At 41.0% G+C, this 17,474-nt stretch overlaps 1 protein-coding gene across 2 annotated transcripts in view; it reads right to left on the reverse strand.

The window, feature by feature from the left end:
• The window catches only part of col5a1 (procollagen, type V, alpha 1), a 96,132-nt gene that overhangs the window by 16,135 nt on the left and 62,523 nt on the right, over positions 1-17,474 (reverse strand). For both annotated transcript variants that reach the window (XM_061733793.1, XM_061733792.1), the window contains exons 25-48: positions 17,290-17,343; positions 16,343-16,387; positions 16,067-16,120; positions 14,847-14,891; positions 14,442-14,495; positions 11,089-11,196; positions 9,842-9,895; positions 8,776-8,829; positions 8,546-8,590; positions 8,307-8,360; positions 8,186-8,230; positions 6,867-6,920; positions 6,719-6,772; positions 6,570-6,623; positions 5,843-5,950; positions 5,591-5,680; positions 5,029-5,082; positions 4,659-4,766; positions 4,456-4,563; positions 2,052-2,105; positions 1,914-1,967; positions 643-750; positions 505-558; positions 319-426 (exon numbers count right to left, since the gene is read on the reverse strand). In XM_061733793.1, the coding sequence (XP_061589777.1) occupies positions 319-426; positions 505-558; positions 643-750; positions 1,914-1,967; positions 2,052-2,105; positions 4,456-4,563; positions 4,659-4,766; positions 5,029-5,082; positions 5,591-5,680; positions 5,843-5,950; positions 6,570-6,623; positions 6,719-6,772; positions 6,867-6,920; positions 8,186-8,230; positions 8,307-8,360; positions 8,546-8,590; positions 8,776-8,829; positions 9,842-9,895; positions 11,089-11,196; positions 14,442-14,495; positions 14,847-14,891; positions 16,067-16,120; positions 16,343-16,387; positions 17,290-17,343 (1,620 nt within the window). The remainder of the gene's footprint in view (positions 1-318; positions 427-504; positions 559-642; positions 751-1,913; positions 1,968-2,051; positions 2,106-4,455; positions 4,564-4,658; positions 4,767-5,028; positions 5,083-5,590; positions 5,681-5,842; positions 5,951-6,569; positions 6,624-6,718; positions 6,773-6,866; positions 6,921-8,185; positions 8,231-8,306; positions 8,361-8,545; positions 8,591-8,775; positions 8,830-9,841; positions 9,896-11,088; positions 11,197-14,441; positions 14,496-14,846; positions 14,892-16,066; positions 16,121-16,342; positions 16,388-17,289; positions 17,344-17,474) is intronic.

Genomic DNA, 17,474 nt, shown 5'->3' on the forward strand with positions numbered 1-17,474 from the left:
ATGGGCATTCTAAAAATAGATATGTGAAATGTTAATGGATGCAAAAGCCCTGCAGGAGGCAACATTCATAACCCTTACCAAGGAAACATACAAACAAAATCCAATCACACTGATTCTGCCTCCTCTAAAGCATTGCAAGGCTTCCCTTGCGAGGGTGTGCCCAAAAGTACGACATTTAGAAGATAGAAAAACAATGAAAAGGTTTTATCATGTGCACACTTCTTTTTTAATAGCCATGGATATTTGGCTGAATATGCATCAATGTACCCACCTCCACACAGGCAGACCCAACACTTATGAAACTGAAATGAGACTCACCTTTTCTCCAACAGAACCGGGGTTTCCAACACCTCCAGGGGGACCCTGAGGGCCGTCGGCTCCTGGGGGTCCTGAGGGACCTCTAGGACCAGGAGGGCCAGGTGGTCCCTATGAACAAGATTCATATGATCTTCATATTTCTTTTAATGTAATTTGCTGAATATTGGTGTGGTCTTAGCATCTTACCATTTGACCAACATCTCCGGTTTCCCCTTTCTCACCAGGTGGACCAGGCAAGCCCTGAAAGGTTGGCAGAGGATTTGATTACATTGCTCCAAATGTTGGACCAGTGTCATAGTTTCTAGTGGTCATCGCCATCCGCACCTGCAGCCCAACCGGGCCCGGAGGTCCAGGGAAGCCTCTTGATCCTTCATCTCCCTTCTGGCCAAACATACCCTGCTGACCTCTAGGACCTGGTTCTCCATCCGCACCCTGCGCAAAATAACAGAAGCTGACATGATGCACAGTAGGAATGGGCGATATTTTACCGTTCACGATAAACCATCAAAAAAATTCCTCATGATAAGAATTTATCATCTGGCGGTAAAAACAATAAATTCCCGTTGATGACGTTTTTGTGTAAATCTGATTTATGGTTCTGCGTTAAATCCACACACAACATAGGTGAAGGAAGGAAGGAAGGAAGGAAGGAAGGAAGGAAGGAAGGAAGGAAGGAAGGAAGGAAGGAAGGAAGGAAGGAAGGAAGGAAGGAAGGAAGGAAGGAAGGAAGGAAGGAAGGAAGGGAGAAAACAAGGAAAGGAGGAAGGAAAGGAGAAAGGAGGAAGGGAAGGAGAAAGGAGGAAGGGAAGAAGGAAGGAGAGAGCAGGAGGAAAGAAGGAAGGAAGGGAAAAAAGAAGGAAGGAAGGAAGGAAGGAAGGAAGGAAGGAAGGAAGGAAGGAAGGAAGGAAGGAAGGAAGGAAGGAAGGAAGGAATAAAACAAGGAAAGGAGGAATGAAGGGAGAAAAGAGGAAGGGAAGAAGGAAGGAGAGAGCAGGAGGAAAGAAGGAAGGAAGGGAAAAAAGAAGGAAGGAAGGAAGGAAGGAAGGAAGGAAGGAAGGAAGGAAGGAAGGAAGGAAGGAAGGAAGGAAGGAAGGAAGGAAGGAAGGAAGGAAGGAAGGAAGGGAGGGATAAAACAAGGAAAGGAGGAATGAAGGGAGAAAAGAGGAAGGGAAGAAGGAAGGAGAGAGCAGGAGGAAAGAAGGAAGGAAGGGAAAAAAGAAAGAAAGAAAGAAAGAAAGAAAGAAAGAAAGAAAGAAAGAAAGAAAGAAAGAAAGAAAGAAAGAAAGAAAGAAAGAAAGAAAGAAAGAAAGAAAGAAAGAAAGAAAGAAGGAAAGAAGGAAAGAAGGAAGGAAGATAAATTCCCGTTGATGATGTTTTTGTGTAACAAACATGGCAGATCTGAGAGCGAGATAGATTTATAGTTACAAAGGTGGAGTTGAATTGGTATTTTTTTTATCGTCATTTTTATCGTTATCGGGATAAATGCCAGAAATTATCGTGATACATTTTTTAGTCCATACCGCCCATCCCTAATGCACAGGGATATTCATTAAATGTGAGCCCCTCAACAAAAAGGACACAGACTGGTTACTTACAGCAGGACCTGGTGCTCCCACGGGTCCTTGAGGGCCGGTAGGACCAGGTGGACCCTGCGCAGGAGCACATCAACATGAGTGTATTTTTTTTTTCACTATATAAAATCAATATGTTTACAAAACACTAGATAAACTTACATGTTCTCCTTTGTCACCTTTACTTCCTTTCTGTCCTGGTTCACCAAGCTCTCCCTATGAAATAATTCAAAGTGTGAAGCAAAAGAAGGTAGTGATGCACAAAGAAAAAACAGAATTTGACAGTGAATAATGTTAGAGTATCATCAAACATTTCCCAATATAGAACATGACATATTGGAGCACATTAAAACCTGCCATCAATTATATCCCCCTTTTAAATAGACATTTTCCTGACCAGCCTGTAGATATTTTATGCAAGTCTCTTCTCTGATAAATATGTTTTATGTCACAAGGGGCCCTGTGAGTCACCAGCCTTAGCTAAAACAGGAAAGATAATTAATCCCATCTGAACCTGTTCACAGAAAACTGCATAAAAATTAAGACCTTTGCACCTTCTTATTCAAAGCCGCTGCATTCAGTGGGTGTTTGGAGAAATAATACAAACAACTATCAGTGCTGAAGGAATTTACTTTTGGGTTTCAGTCAGACAATGGTCTTTGTCTCTCAGATAAAGGCCTGAGAGTTGTCCATTCCCCCTGGACGGGACTTATAACGAGCAAGTGTCTGGGTGTGTAAACATCAGCTTGTAAGATTCTTTTTATCTGCATGGCAAAATACCCGCGGCATTCTCTGTGTCCGTCTGCACCGTGGGGACCACCGTAAGGCCAGTTAAGAACTTCTTCAAAGGATGAGGGATTATCCTCTGAGAATCTCTGCTGCTGATCTTCCTGCAAATGTTTTTGGCGGGGATAAAGAGGTTCTCGTACTTCTGAATACTAAAGTGTCACTTTGACACGTTCTGCGGGTGCCTCAACCAATCTACCCTCTCCTCGGTGTCTCTTTGTAAACAAGCACAAAGCAACAACACAACCGGCTAGTCTCTTAATGATTTGCAAATTGATGCAAACTCTTGGATAAAAATGTCTTACTGAGCTTTTAAGGTCAGAGGGAAAGAGACCAAAGGTTATACGGCTGAGATCTCAGTGTTAATGGCTACTGTGAAGAGAAATGTCGGTGGAGGTTGACCAAGCTGGGTTTTTATGACATTTATTAAGTAAAACAGACTGACTCTGTGTGGGGTGCAAAAGCCACAAAAAGAAACATTTTCAATATTTATCTCCCCCTACAGGGGTGAAGGTTAAGCTGCTTTTATGAAAAGGTTAGAGATTTACTTTTGTTCACATCTTTTGTTCAGTTTTTTTTTTTTTCAGATGAACCTTCTCTTGAAGACTCATCTGGTGGAGAAAGACCATATGAGAACCGAGCAGGGGCGCCTCCAAAAGTGTTTCCTAGGGGGGGCCAGATGGGGCCACTAAAATTCTTGGGGTGGACACCAAAACTAAAAGCCATCATTACAGGATTTTATTATACTGTTGTAGTATACAGGCTCAGATTTTTTTTTTTTTTTTTTACTTTCTAACTCGTCTGCACATATATAAATGGTTAATACCACGTTGGTAAAAACCTAAGGCATATATATATATATACATTTTTAATATATAATATATATAATATATATTTTAATATATCATATATATTTATTTTATTTATATATATATATATTATAATTATTTCTTATATATTTTTATTTTTTATTTATTTTTTCAAATATTTTTTACATTTTTTTTATTATTAGGCTCAGAAATACTTAAAGAAACGCCAACTGATATGCATTTGGCCCAAATGATTTGGGATGAAACGCATAACTGACGATAGAATCTGTGACCGGCAAATGTTTTTTTGTTTTCTTTATTGAGGTAAGTGGGGTGGCCAGCAAATTTGTAGGGGGGGCCATGGCCACCCCTGGCCCCCCCCTGGTGGCGCCACTGGAACCGAGTCTGGTCTTGTTTTAGTACAGACTTTTTTTATATGATAACCTGTCCAGGCTATGTCTGAAGACAGGTAAGACAGGTTCCAGCAGACGCCCTGTGACCCTGAACAGGAAGAACCTGGTAAGGAAAATGAATGGACGGATGTATGGATGGAGATAATTTATTTGAGGGAATAATTGATTATTTTTAGGATGCTTCATCTACTCAAAACACTTCACAGCTTCAGGGGATGTGACAGAAAGAGGAGAAAATGAGATGGTGAGCGAGCATGAGACTGATCGAGATGTTGGACGGTGTTATACAACTGAGCCAAACGTGGTCTACGTTTCCTTTGTGGCGCTTTTACAACACAGAGCTTCCTGCAGATGTGCCTGCCTGTTTTTTGGCTGGACATTTTCATGCCTTGGCTGATGCAATGCCTGGAGACAGAATTTAGCCAATAATCGTCCCCAATAATTGGCTAACCAATAAAATGGTCTACCACTGCTTCAAGAAAAACTTGGCAGAAGCTTTACTTAATGACTTCACACTGTTCATTTGGACACCCAAAAAAGCCATGCAAAGTAACTAACCTTGTCTCCGTCCTCTCCTGGTGGTCCAGGAGGTCCTCCAGGTCCTGGAAGACCCACAGGTCCCTGAATGCCATCTCTTCCAGCTGGTCCTTGAGGCCCTTTCTCTCCCTGTTTTGTTTGTTTGGGACATTACAACATAAAGTTTCAGCCTGCAAACATTGCATTTTGCATGTCATATATTTTCTGTAGTGGTGTGTTATTACCGGTCCGCCTTTCTCTCCAGCAGGGCCTGGTGGTCCTTGAGGGCCAGAGCGTCCAGGAAGACCGGTAGGTCCAGCTGGTCCAGCAGGACCTCGCTCACCGGGAGAACCCTACACCAGCAACAATATAAATGTTACTTATCACAACAGAGAAGCAAAAAAAAAAAAGAGAAGTCATATTTAACAAAACTAAATCACAGCATGAGGCACATCTACCTTAACAAATGGGTCAAATCTCACTTCTGCAAGTAGCAAACAGTGCATATCATTATATTATGTAAGAGCCTGAGGATGGAAATGCTGCTATGAAAGCAATTCCCAGAGATGGAGAGAAGGTGAAAACGAGGATATGGTTGCGGTAAATTTTACTCACAGCAGGGCCTGATGGGCCAGGAGGACCCTCGTTCCCTTTCAGGCCATGAGCCCCCTGCAGAGAAAAGTAAAACGAAATCTTCAGAAAACAAAAACATCTGTTGGGGTAGCACACATCCTGCCTGACTCCCTATCTTCAAACTGGCTCAGCTTGAGGTGGAAAACCTCCTGTAGTCACCCAAACGATGGGGATAAGATGGGAGAAATAGTAATTTACCAATCTAGCAGCAAACTAGCCTCAGGTTATAGAGAAACTGGTACAACACATAACTTGTGATTGTTCACGTTGTGAGAAGAGGGGAAAAAAATGCTTCTACGAATGATTTCTTGCTGGATTTTAAAAGAAAACCCACCAAGGACATTAATTTGGAATATTTCAGTAAAATATGAACAAATAAACAACGTACTCCTTTTCCGAAACACAACCGGGAATCTAATTCTTGATGTTCAACAGATTCTTAAAGCACTTAAATAGCCCATAACTATTATGCAATAACCAAGCTGGGAGAGATATTGATTTTGTCAGAAGGTATTATACAAGACTGAGCAGATACTGTACTAACCACAGGGCCGGGCAAGCCTCTCTCTCCAGGGAAGCCTCTCTGCCCAGGAGGTCCATCTTTTCCAGCTGGTCCAGCAGGACCCGGGTCACCCTGCAGGCAAAAGCATGAAGGAACTGAATTAATATGGAGAAAAACTGGAGACAGACTGAGAAATGGGTGTTAACAGTTTAATTATTTATATGTATATATATACCGGTATATAAATATACAGTATTATGGATATAAGGCAGAGGAGATAGGTCAGAGCTTCACCTTAGCTCCTTCTTTCCCTGCAGCTCCAGGTAGACCCTGCTCACCAGGCGGGCCTGGGGGTCCAGGATGGCCCCGGTCTCCCATTGGTCCAGTTTCACCTGTTGGCCCCTAAGATTTTTTTTAAAAAGGAAGCAGAAGAGGTGTGAAATACACAGAAGGATCTAAGCTGAAAGCAGAGAGGACAATGAGAGCAACAATCAATCATTTAAATGTAAAAAAAATTCACAATTTCTTAAATTCCTACAAAATACAATAAGTAAAAGCTGAGCTTTTGCTGAGTGGGAGGCCGTAAAGTCATTAAAACCCTACACAGCTCTGTAACCATGAAGGTTCTCGGCTGGCAGTTGCTGCAGCTGCTTGAAGGGAAAGTCTGTTAAACATTCATGCATAATGGATGAAGAGCAAAATGCAAATATGAAAGAGGGAAAAACAACACCCGAGTCATGACTCTTACAATATACGCAAGACAATGGATCCACTGTTGTTGGATAAGAAAATAAAAAAGAGAAAAAGTGCTCTGAACCGTCACTTTCAGGTATTTCTCATGCTTGTTTATTCATTTTCTCACTGCACAACCCTGCAAGCAAATGGATTATCAGCGTGTACCTTGCAGGGTCAGAACAAAAAATGGGAACAAAACTGATCTGAGCTGTTCAACCAAAGTAAAACTAAAAAATATTCAATTATCACTCTCAAATACAGCCGAATGGTAACAAGTGAGACTCACCTGAGGTCCGACCACACCCGGAGGACCAGGAGGTCCCGTCTTGCCTTGGAATCCCTAAAAGTAAAAGGAAAAACACAGTAACAACAACATGATGCAATCCAGTTGGTGGAAAACAGAAAAGCTGAGTGTTTTGTCAAACCCAAACTCACAGTCTCCCCTCTCTGTCCAGGATGTCCGGGCAGTCCGTCTTTCCCTGAAGGTCCCTGGCAAGTTGACAAAAATCCATGAATCTCAAGAAAGTCTCAGAACTAACAAAGAAAAAAGCATGTTGGGTTTCTGGAAGGGGTTAAAACTCACAGGAGGGCCCTTTGGTCCTGGGAAGCCTGTTGGTCCCTGAGGCCCGGGCAAGCCCTAAAGCAGACACAAGATTTCTCATAATCAATGATTTCTGGGAAAAGAACAAAAAAAAACAAAAAAAGAGAATACCGTATTTTCTGGACTATAAGCCGCACCTGTATATAAGCCGCATCTGCTCTATTTTTATAAAAATAATAAAAAAAAGATATACAAGCCGCACCTGTATATTTAAAAACATTAGAAATTTTGTTTCGAGTTAAGAATAATAGCCTTCCTGCTTGTTTTCAGCATTTCTTTAAATTAAGAGAAACAAATTATAATTTAAGAAGGCTGTGGGTCTTTGAAAGATGTCGTGTGAGGACTAATGTTAAATATAGATGTGTTTCATTTTTGGGAGTCAAATTATGGAATCAACTTAGTGATGAAGTGAAACTGTGTAAATCTCTGTTGAATTTTAAAAAAATATTGAAAAGTAAAATAATTAAGGATTACAATGCTAAATGATTGGAGTATAATTTGGTTAAGCAGAACAATTTAAAGGGAAATTTCTCTTTTTGTTTCTTTTCATATTGCAGATAATCTGGGTTTTCTGTTGGAAAGTACAGGGTAGGCAAATATAAGCTTTGGCTTCAGCCTATTCCTTTTTCGGTTACAGAGTTTATTATTATTTATTATTATTTTTTGTGTGAAACTGATGAGTGTAAACTTGTATGAAAGTGTTTTGTCATTTACACACACACACACACATACACACACAGTTTGAATTGCAAATAATGTAATGTAACCGAAATAAACAATTCATTCATTCATTCATTCATTCATTCATTCATTCACCTGCATATAAGCTGCATCTGCTCTATTTAAAAAAAAAAAAAATTTGCAAGTCGCAGATATTTATGTTGTTAGATTAGATATTTACTACATGTACATAAGGATTCTGAACTGTAAATGATGTACATGTTTGTACCTAAATAGATCTTTCCTAACAGTGTCTTTTAACACGGCAGCAACTTTGCTGATTAAAACGGGACAGAACCAAGAGAAAATAACCGGTATTTATTTATCTATTTATCTGTTTGAAATCTGCTTCTACCTACTTCTATCTGCTAAAGAAGAAGTAGCGTATTCTTCTTTGCATTTATTTTGTCTTAGTTTTGATTCTAATTCCGGTTAGAGCGCCCCGAGCGGTGGAAGAAAAATCCACAGAATAGCCGCACCTTTGTATAAGCCGCATGGTTCAAAACCTATGGAAAAAGTAGCGGCTTATAGTCCAGAAAATACGGTAAATGGACTCTTGGTGGCAGAGTGTCTGTACGTACCCTCTCACCGGGAGGTCCTGGTGGGCCATCGTTTCCTGAGTTGCCCTGACGAGACAAACAAACAAGTAAATCACAAGTATATTTAAAGTATAAGATGGTGGCAGTGGAACCGTTTACGCACTTTTGGTCCAGCTTTTCCCGTTGGTCCTCTCGGTCCTCTCTCTCCTCGAGGCCCCTGAAGGACAGAGAGTTACAATCAGAGATGGGCTCCTGAGAGATATTCGTGACCTGAAAATGCTACGATTAATTATCGTCTTGGCTTGGATTTCCCTCAAGATTACCCAAGTGGAGCCTCCACTCCCACCCAGGTGCCAAGTTCACCATCTGCAGATAAGCTTGAGACTGCTGAGTAAGACTAACCGTTGGTCCTCTCTGTCCACGTGGGCCTGGCTTTCCTCCTGTTCCCTGCGGACACCAAGAACACACACACAGCGATCAAAGGGATGCAGCTCACATCGTTAAGAAGAAATCTTAACCGAACACCAGAAGACAGTAATATAACGCAGCACAATCTCAGCAGAGCCGGGGAATTAGCGCTAAGATCTCAAAGTTACCTGTTTCTTGTTACAAATAAAAAAGAGCTGACATACCCGAGTTCCTTTCTCTCCATTGGCACCAGGAAAGCCTTGGAAACCTTGAGATCCCTGTGTGCGTGAGAGAAGGAGAGTCATTTATTCATCTGAGAGGCAAAACTTAAACAGTCATCCCCTGTTTGTTCTATTTCATGTGATACCCCCAGCTTATTATATGCAAATGGGGGTGGCAGTGTATTGTTATCGTGGCAGCAGCTGAGGGCTGACAGCAAATAGCATATTCAAATCCCTAGCTCTTTGATCAGGAAGCTTCAAGCATGTCCAGTTGTCAGACTGAGCGGCTAAAGGATCCAAACTTCAGCAAAGCTGCCAGCGCAGCACACAAGAGCATTTTTCATTCTCTTTTAAATTCAAATGCAAATGTAGTTACACTTTTGCCATCTAAACTGTATCCTTTATTCTTATTGCACAGGCTGTATGAAGAGAACTAGAAAAAAAAAAGTTTTCTGAAGAGCCTCTTTTGGATTTCAATTTGCGGTGCTTTATTGGCAGGAACCAGATTATTCACAGCTGATCTAGAAATGGGGAAATAGACAGAATAAACCCTTTTATTTAGTTCTGGTGGGTAATTGAGCCTGCCTGACTTAGCTCAATCCGAACCTTTAATGTCCATTAATGTGACCTCTGATGTCATTCTGATCAAATCTGTGTAAACTCCCTCATTTCAGCTGCCGAAACAAAATGTGACACGAGGGCTGTTGGAGCTGAAACAGAGGCTAGCAGAGCTCCACTGGGTCCCGCAGAAGAGCAGGCTGATCCCAGGCGACCACGGGTCTGGCAGATATCACTGAGTGTAAATGTGGTTCGGGCTCACTTGGAGAGAGATCTGCAGGACTGAACCAGCTACATCCAGTCATCTTAATACAACATCTCCTTTTCCCATTGGGTACAGCTGGGAGCTTGGGAAGCAGAACCCAGGGCTGTGACCAAAGCATCTGTATGTTTCCGTTACTTTGAAAATAAACTGGCTTGGCGTAACTTATTGCACGGTGCCTAGTGGATAGTGTATGTCGGAGGCTGACTTCTCCTACAGTGAGTTGTTCAGCAGCATGCGCATACTTGCCTTTGGTCCTTGTCTTCCTGGATATCCTGGCAAACCAGGAACTCCAAGTTTACCCTGCAAAAGACAAATATTTGTTTTACATTTATCTGAAAAGTTTTATTGTTCCCAAGTGGCAACACCAACCAAAACACAAACTATAAAGTACATGACACAAATGTACAAAATACAAATATAAACAGTCCTCACTGATAATGGCTTGCTATCTACGGTAATAATAAAAAAGAACTCATAATAATAGGATTCTGGTTCAATAATCAGGTTGTGAATTGATTAATGAAACCTGCGTAAAAATGATATCAATTAGGGTGTATGATGTTCTTCGGTAAACCTCAGATTGCTGGACTGTGAGTACATTTTGCATTTTGTTCATTGTTTTATAGCATGAATTTTTTTCATCACGACTGTACAAATTGAGTAAAAATCAATCCTATTATATTGCATTTATGTCTTACTGCAATGCATTATCCTGACAGCTGCAGGATATTTGTTTTGAAACTGTTGTAGTCTTCCTGTGCCTGGCAGAGCTTCACAGCCGTGGAACCGATTCAATCACCACACCCTCCAATTTATATTTGACTTCATCTAGACTTTTCTTCCCTGTGGTATGTTGCATCTGAATGATTTGAAAATGGCAGATTTGCTCATTGATGCTCCAAAGGTCCAAACAAGACCCTAAAACTATCTCCTGAATATTTACACCACACCGATCTCATCAAGCTTGAATTCCACATTTCCGCACTAGACAGATGAACTGAGTCACAATAAAAAAAAAGATTCAGGAGGAGCGCCTCATTTTAAGTTAAACAGACATAATACTTTATTAATACCCAAAGAAAAAGTGAAAAAGGGGAGCAAAGATATTAATACTTTGCCAAATCAGTGTGTGAGGGGTGAGTGCAGTATCATGAACATGTGTTCAGGCTAAATTCTTCATCCTTTAGTGAAAAGTCATTGAGAAACTGGTCCTGTCACTGGCTAAAGGATGATAATAGTTCAGATGATTCCACATTTGATTCTATTAATGTTCTGAGCTGCTTGAAGAGAAACATCCATCAATAATTAGCTGCTGTTCACTTCGGAGTGACCGCAAAAGCTATTTTCATTTTAGAAGCTTGTTGTGCCGTTTTCTTACATCAAACATAACTCAACATGGTCATAGCTGTGGTTTTTATAACTCTTACTTATCTACCTGTTGGTTTAAATTGCATGCAGAAGGAAAAATAAAACAAATTGTGACAGCATCTCACCTTCTCACCGGAAGGCCCAATTGGACCAGGATCTCCTGGCAGCCCTGAGCGACCTTTTGGCCCTTCGGGACCGTCCTCTCCTCTGGGCCCTGCTGGTCCAAGTTCTCCCTGGGGGACACAGAAACACACAAAGCAGAGACTTCACTTGACAGCAAAGTTTAACGTAAGGGGCTGATCTTTTTCATAACGGTTATTCCGTGATTAGATTCAGTTCTTATCCTTGATTATCCGAAAAAATTCCAGTTTTTGTCTTTGCATTCCTATTTCTTCAAGTCTTACCCCACCCCCTATTCATTCATGCAAGAACATGACATTTAGTCGTGTTATTTTTGCTTATATCTTGAAAGTTTAACAAAAAATTATCCTTACTTGATCTGATTCCATCAATTTTCATCCATCAAATTATAATCACATTTTTACAGTTACAGTCTCATTAGAAACAAACTCTTTCCTTCAGTCATCATGAAATTCGCTTTGCATCATTTGCGACAACATTTTCTGATGTTAAATTTCATATTTTAAGGGACTCAAATCAGCTTTTCGTTCTGACATTCATTTGTTTTGTTTGTCGTTGAAGCCCTTCAACTGTGAGTTGCTGTTGTTGTGCCGCTCCTTGGTCGACGAATATTCTAATTTCGCGCGCCACATTAATAACTATTGGGAGCACAGGAATGAATGAAATGCAAGCGTAAAAACTCCTCAAACTGACATAGAACCACCCCGAACACAACCACTACAGCCCCAAACCAAAGCAGCAACAGGGGTCGAATGGGCAGTAGGGCATGCCCATATCAAAATTTCCAGAAATTTTCTAGTTTCATTTGTCACTCTTTCGTCACTAAAAATGAACGTCTATGCTGAAATAAGGAAGTCCTACACAGAGCTGTTTCTAGCGGTGTGCAGACTGTACTATACTGGGGCTCCGTAGCCAGCAGGGGTCCCAAGCTGCAAGGTCAACCTATTTGGGTAAAAATAAAATGACACGTTTTCATTTGTAACCCTCTAAAAAAGCACATTTAGGTGCTTCACTGTAAAATACTTTAATTTTTGCACCACCTGTGTTGTGATCCAAAAGTGTTGTTTTTTTTGTTGTCTTTATATGCTCAAGTCTTTGCGTTTATAAAATCCGAAATCCTGGGTTTTTTGGGGGTTTTATTAAAGGCCCTAACTGTACGCTCCCACAGCAGTGACATGTTAATGCCCCACAAATTGTGCTTCTGACGAGCCCCCATCATGCTATAGACAACCAATTTTTTTTGCTCCATACAAAAATAAGGCACATGCTTTGAAACTGTCCTGCCCCCAAGTAGCTGAGTATCTGCAATTTTACCAACTGATCATCACGTTGAAGCGTCAAAAGCTGAAAATTCCTCAACTGTTGATGGAAGTGATGCTCCCTCTGCAACGCATGGAATCCCCACCTCAATGCCGTTCAGAGACGGTGATACGCTCACCTGAGCTAGCTTCCTCGGCTGTTTCTTAGGTTTATTTTCAAGCTCAACTTGAACATGAACTGTTCACATATCTAAGGGTTTCAATTCCCCTATTCCACAGCAGTTTTAAAAAATACATTATGACACGATACCTAAACAGAATCTTGCACAGGGCTTAGGGCTGGGCGATATATCGAGATTTTAATATATATGGATATAGTTTCAAACGCGATATGGTACGAGACAATATTGTTTATATCTATTTTTAAAAAAAAAGTAAAAAATAAAAAATTATTTATTTTCTTTTTTTTATGATTTTGATATAGCTTATTTTGTGACAAATTGACTTGAATGTTTTATTTGAGATTTGCACAAATGTTTTGTTACTTGCACAACTGTCAAAGTCTGCCTGTTACTGTCTACATTGTATCGTGTGTCAATTGCAAAGTGTATGTGAATTTAATTGTTATGCAGGAAAGGGATATTTGTTTTATTTTATTCAAGAAGCATTTTTATTCTATATGTGCAGGCAGTTTATTTTTATTTCATTTGTTTTATACATTTTGATATTGTGCAGACCTCTGTTAATAAAGGTACCTGTGTGACATTTGGCACGAGACATTGTATTAAAACTGACTGTTTTTTTAAGGGTTTGCCTCAGAAAAAAATGAAGCTAACAGAGATGCTATGCTATAATGCTTTGGGGGAAACCCCAATTATGGCACAGAAAAAATATCGATATATATCGCCATTTAGCTAGAAAATATCGAGATATGACTTTTGGTCCATATCGCCCAGCCCTAACAGGGCTCCCAAAAAGCTAGAAACAGCCCAGGAACCACGTGACACATTGCTTAAAGATTAAATCAACAAGACTGCGGCAAGCACGTTGTTTGAGGTTGCCTCCTCAGAAATGCTATAAGTCTAAAGTTGTTTAAAGAAGAACAGTTCTTCTCTTAGAGGCAATGCACCCCTTGCCCCCAGCCAGTTAGCGATCCGATTATTGCCTCTCCCTCTAAATGCACTCTGGTTCTCGCAGGACACCCAGTAGATGACAGGGTACAAACTCGCTTTGACAAGCAGGCAGTGCCGTGGAGGCCCACTGGTGTGCAAAAGGTATCTAGTTAAAGGACTGAGCTGTGCTGCAAAGCGAGAGAGTGCACGCACACGTAACACTCAAGCACACATGAAACAGCGTCAAGTAAACTGTACTTGACTCACGCTTGCAGGCTCAAAGAGGACGCATTAATTTGAGCACTCTTTTGCACGCACACACAGTTTTGTTTGGCCTTGCTGAAAAAATGACTCATTGAAAGTCTAGTCTTATGTGTGCAGCAGAAGGCCTTCTCAAATCGCTGCTTTCATCTGGATCCGTAGCATCTCCAGAGGAAAACATGGCTGAACCCCCAGGTCCCTCGTCGGTTTGAAGGAGCCTAAAAGTGCCATCGATTTCTTGCTCTTTTCTGAGCTCTGCTTGATACAGCTAAGGGATAGGATGTGGTGTTTGAAGTTTCTTGCTTGTGTGAGTTGTGCTTCGCACTGTAGAAGACGTTTTTTTTTTTCTCCCCACAACATGACGGCGTAAATCCATAATACGCTTCAGAGAGAGAGAGACACAGTTGCCGAGTACACATGTCAAACTAGAGATACTTTTCTACAGCAGTTGAAGAGGTCAGGACTTGACTGGCGAGAGGCATGAAAGAAATCCCAAAACTGTGCATATTAAAATTCACAGCAGCTGGCAAGGGGAACAATAACAGTCAGAAAGGCTCAGGCAGTACTTGGGGAAAGTAAGAAGTGCTGCAGGTAAAGGTCACATCAGACAACACAAAGCTCAAAAGAAATCAGATGGCAGGAATTCAAACGCTGAAGGTGAGACTGACAGTCACAGCGGAGTGAAAGATAAACAAGAAGCCTTACCCTGTCGCCTTTGATACCCATATCTCCCTTGAAGCCGGGGAAGCCATCTTCTCCCTGTCACGAAAATCAAGGAAACATAACACTGAGGATGGCATCAACATTTCTGATGCTGAGCTTCTTTATTTCATGCAGAATTTGCAGTGAAAAACAAGCACACACCCTAACACATAAATACAGTCTTGGCAATGGCTTCTGTTGCCATGGTAACTATTGGTACCTTTTTTTTCCTCCTTTCCTTCTCCCTTGCTAGCACAATTCTTGTGTGTTTTTGTAGAATTTAATTGGCATTATGATACGTGTAAGAGAACCGTGAAGGGGTCATCACTATGATCACAATCATCTCCTCCCTGTAAATGTTCAGTATGATGCATATAGATCCATCATTTCCTGCTTGTATCTTCTTACCTTCTCACCCTTGTGTCCCTTGAGGCCACGCACACCATCAGCTCCCTGTGATGCAAGAGCAGACACAAGTTTCTGGTCAATCAGGGGTATCTTCGGCTAACGACGCGGGCTGAACTGCAGGTGAATATTTTCACACATCCAACGGCGACTGCAGATCTTTCTAAAACAAGGCTCTTAATCCTCAATAATCGTCTGATTTAGCCGGACTGTCAGGATTCAGCCATGTAACAGGGGGATTGTTGGGCTTTTAGTCAAGCCATTTGTGCGATTCCCTCTCTTAGTGGAAGCTGTTAGGATTAGATCAGTCACACCCTCTTACCATGAATTATTTGATGGGATTTCTTTTGCCTCGCTCTCTGTAAGCGATTAATGACACCACACAAGAGAAGTGCTACGTGACTCCAGCAGCTATCAGCTCCTGTTACTGGTCGTACGTCGGTACGGTAAGATCTGAAAAGATGGCTGTAAGTCTTCATTTTTTTGCACCACGGGGCAAACAGTTAAAATACTACCAACAATAATAAAATATACTGGTAGAAATCAATTGGCTCATACAACTCAATTTTCAAGGTGCTATAAGAATATAAGGATAAACTAGACGGAGCAATTTCTGGTGAAATTGCAGTGGGATTGCTGCGACTGTCGATCCCTGGTGTTGCTGCTTGCTGTCCTACTGTCTGAGATACATGAAAGTCAGAGTGAGACCACATGAGAAAGAAGCTGCTAAACAGCTTCTCATTGGTGGTTGAGATTTTACAGTGAGGTAAAAATCTCACTCTTTGACTCAAAGGGCTGCTATTTAACGAGAAACTGAAACTCCAAATGGAATCTCTGAGCCACCACGAGGACAACAAGGCAGTATGACGTTTCTACTCAAGGAAAAATAGGAAGAATTAGAGAATTACATTGTGAGAGGGAAGAAAAATTTGACTAAATTTTTTATGAAAATTTGAAGCCTGTTGAGTAAAAACTCCACATCAAAGTAAACCTTTTCTTTTTTTTAAAAAACATTTAGTTTCTTCCACCCTGGTAAACTCAGCCCTGAACTTTCTGCAAGTTTTTGCTGATAAATACATTTTTTTACACGATGTGGGACTCATTAATGGACAAAAAAAATCCAGGAATAATAATTCAAATTTTTCTCCTACAACAACATATTATAAGTGCATCAGCCCATCTATTAGAAAGAGCGCTTTAGTATGGACATGTTGTCAACTCACCTTTACACCTCGGGGCCCAGGATAACCGATGGGTCCTTGAGGGCCGGCAGGTCCCTAAAAAGACAAATGTTTGATAAGAGCTTGGAGCATACACATAAAGTACAAGCACGCACACACTGCAGTGCTAATGTTTCTACATTAATGTGAAAGACTTTATGCAAATGTTTCTGAACTGCGGCACTGACAGGGAAAACAAACTTAGAAAAGCTGAAATAAATTAAAAGAAAAACAAACGCAAGCTACAGCAGGGGAAATAGGGAAGGAAATAAACCTCACCATGTGTCCTTTCTCCCCAGGAGGACCCTCCTTTCCAGGGTGACCCTGTAAATTATTAACAGTAATATTATTGCATAGCATTTCAGGATAATTACTGCCATAAATACTACAACACCCCTATAACCGAGGGATTCGGCCATAAAACTGCTAGAGGATGAATCTAACTAGAAAATTGGAAAAAGGCCTTTTGAGTTCAATCTCATTTGGGATTTTTTTCATCCTTAATGGACAGCATTACAGAAGCACCAGCTATTACTGGGCTCTAAAAGCCAAGACTGTTGCTGTTGTGGGACTTCACAATGGTATGCCGCGCATGGATACGAACAAACACACAACGCAGATGTCACACGACACACTTACACTACACAAACGGACATCCAGTAAAGAGGAGTGAAAGGAAATTGATTGCATTCTCACGAGGCGCAGGAGCTTTGCTCTGATGGGTTTTTAGTGTGGAGGAGATGGATACATATGAGCAACGACACGAACGAGCAGGAGAGAGAATGTTGTTGAATTGATGTGCAACAAATCCATGAACCACAGAAAAAAATAAGTGTGTAAATGGGGGAGAACTCGTCTTTCATCAGCTGTATCATATCTGATCTTGTTTTGTTTTTTTTTCTCTCTTTTTGCAGTTTTTAAACTCTCACAGCCTCTCCCACCTCCCATCTACCAAAAAAAAACCAACATCTGTCATCAGTGCAGGTGTTTGTGCGTGGCTCCAAATGAGTGCTTTCAAATAATAAAGCAGAGTGAGTGGGAAAGTTACGAGACTCCTACACAGCTGTGTTTAAGTGTTGCATCATCACCATAATTGTCTCAATGTGTGCACTGTATATGCTCAGTGGATTTTAAACATTAAAATATGGTGAACTGATGAGGAAATGTTGCTTCGCTGTTATAGTAACAAATAGTTTCAGCCTGCAGTGATTTTTGCATAAGCTCACCGGTGGACCATCAGCTCCTGGCATTCCTGGCAAGCCCGGCTTTCCAGTTGGACCCTGCAAACAACAAAAGCTCAGTCAATGCCACACCAAAGCGATCATTTTTAGTTGACACAAAGCACAGATGCAAACGTCTGTTCTGCAAATACACAGGTTACAACCGTTCAATAGCGCCAAATAAAAAGTGC

Source organism: Cololabis saira, chromosome 11, assembly GCF_033807715.1.
Source record: "Cololabis saira isolate AMF1-May2022 chromosome 11, fColSai1.1, whole genome shotgun sequence".
NCBI classification, from domain to species: domain Eukaryota; kingdom Metazoa; phylum Chordata; class Actinopteri; order Beloniformes; family Belonidae; genus Cololabis; species Cololabis saira.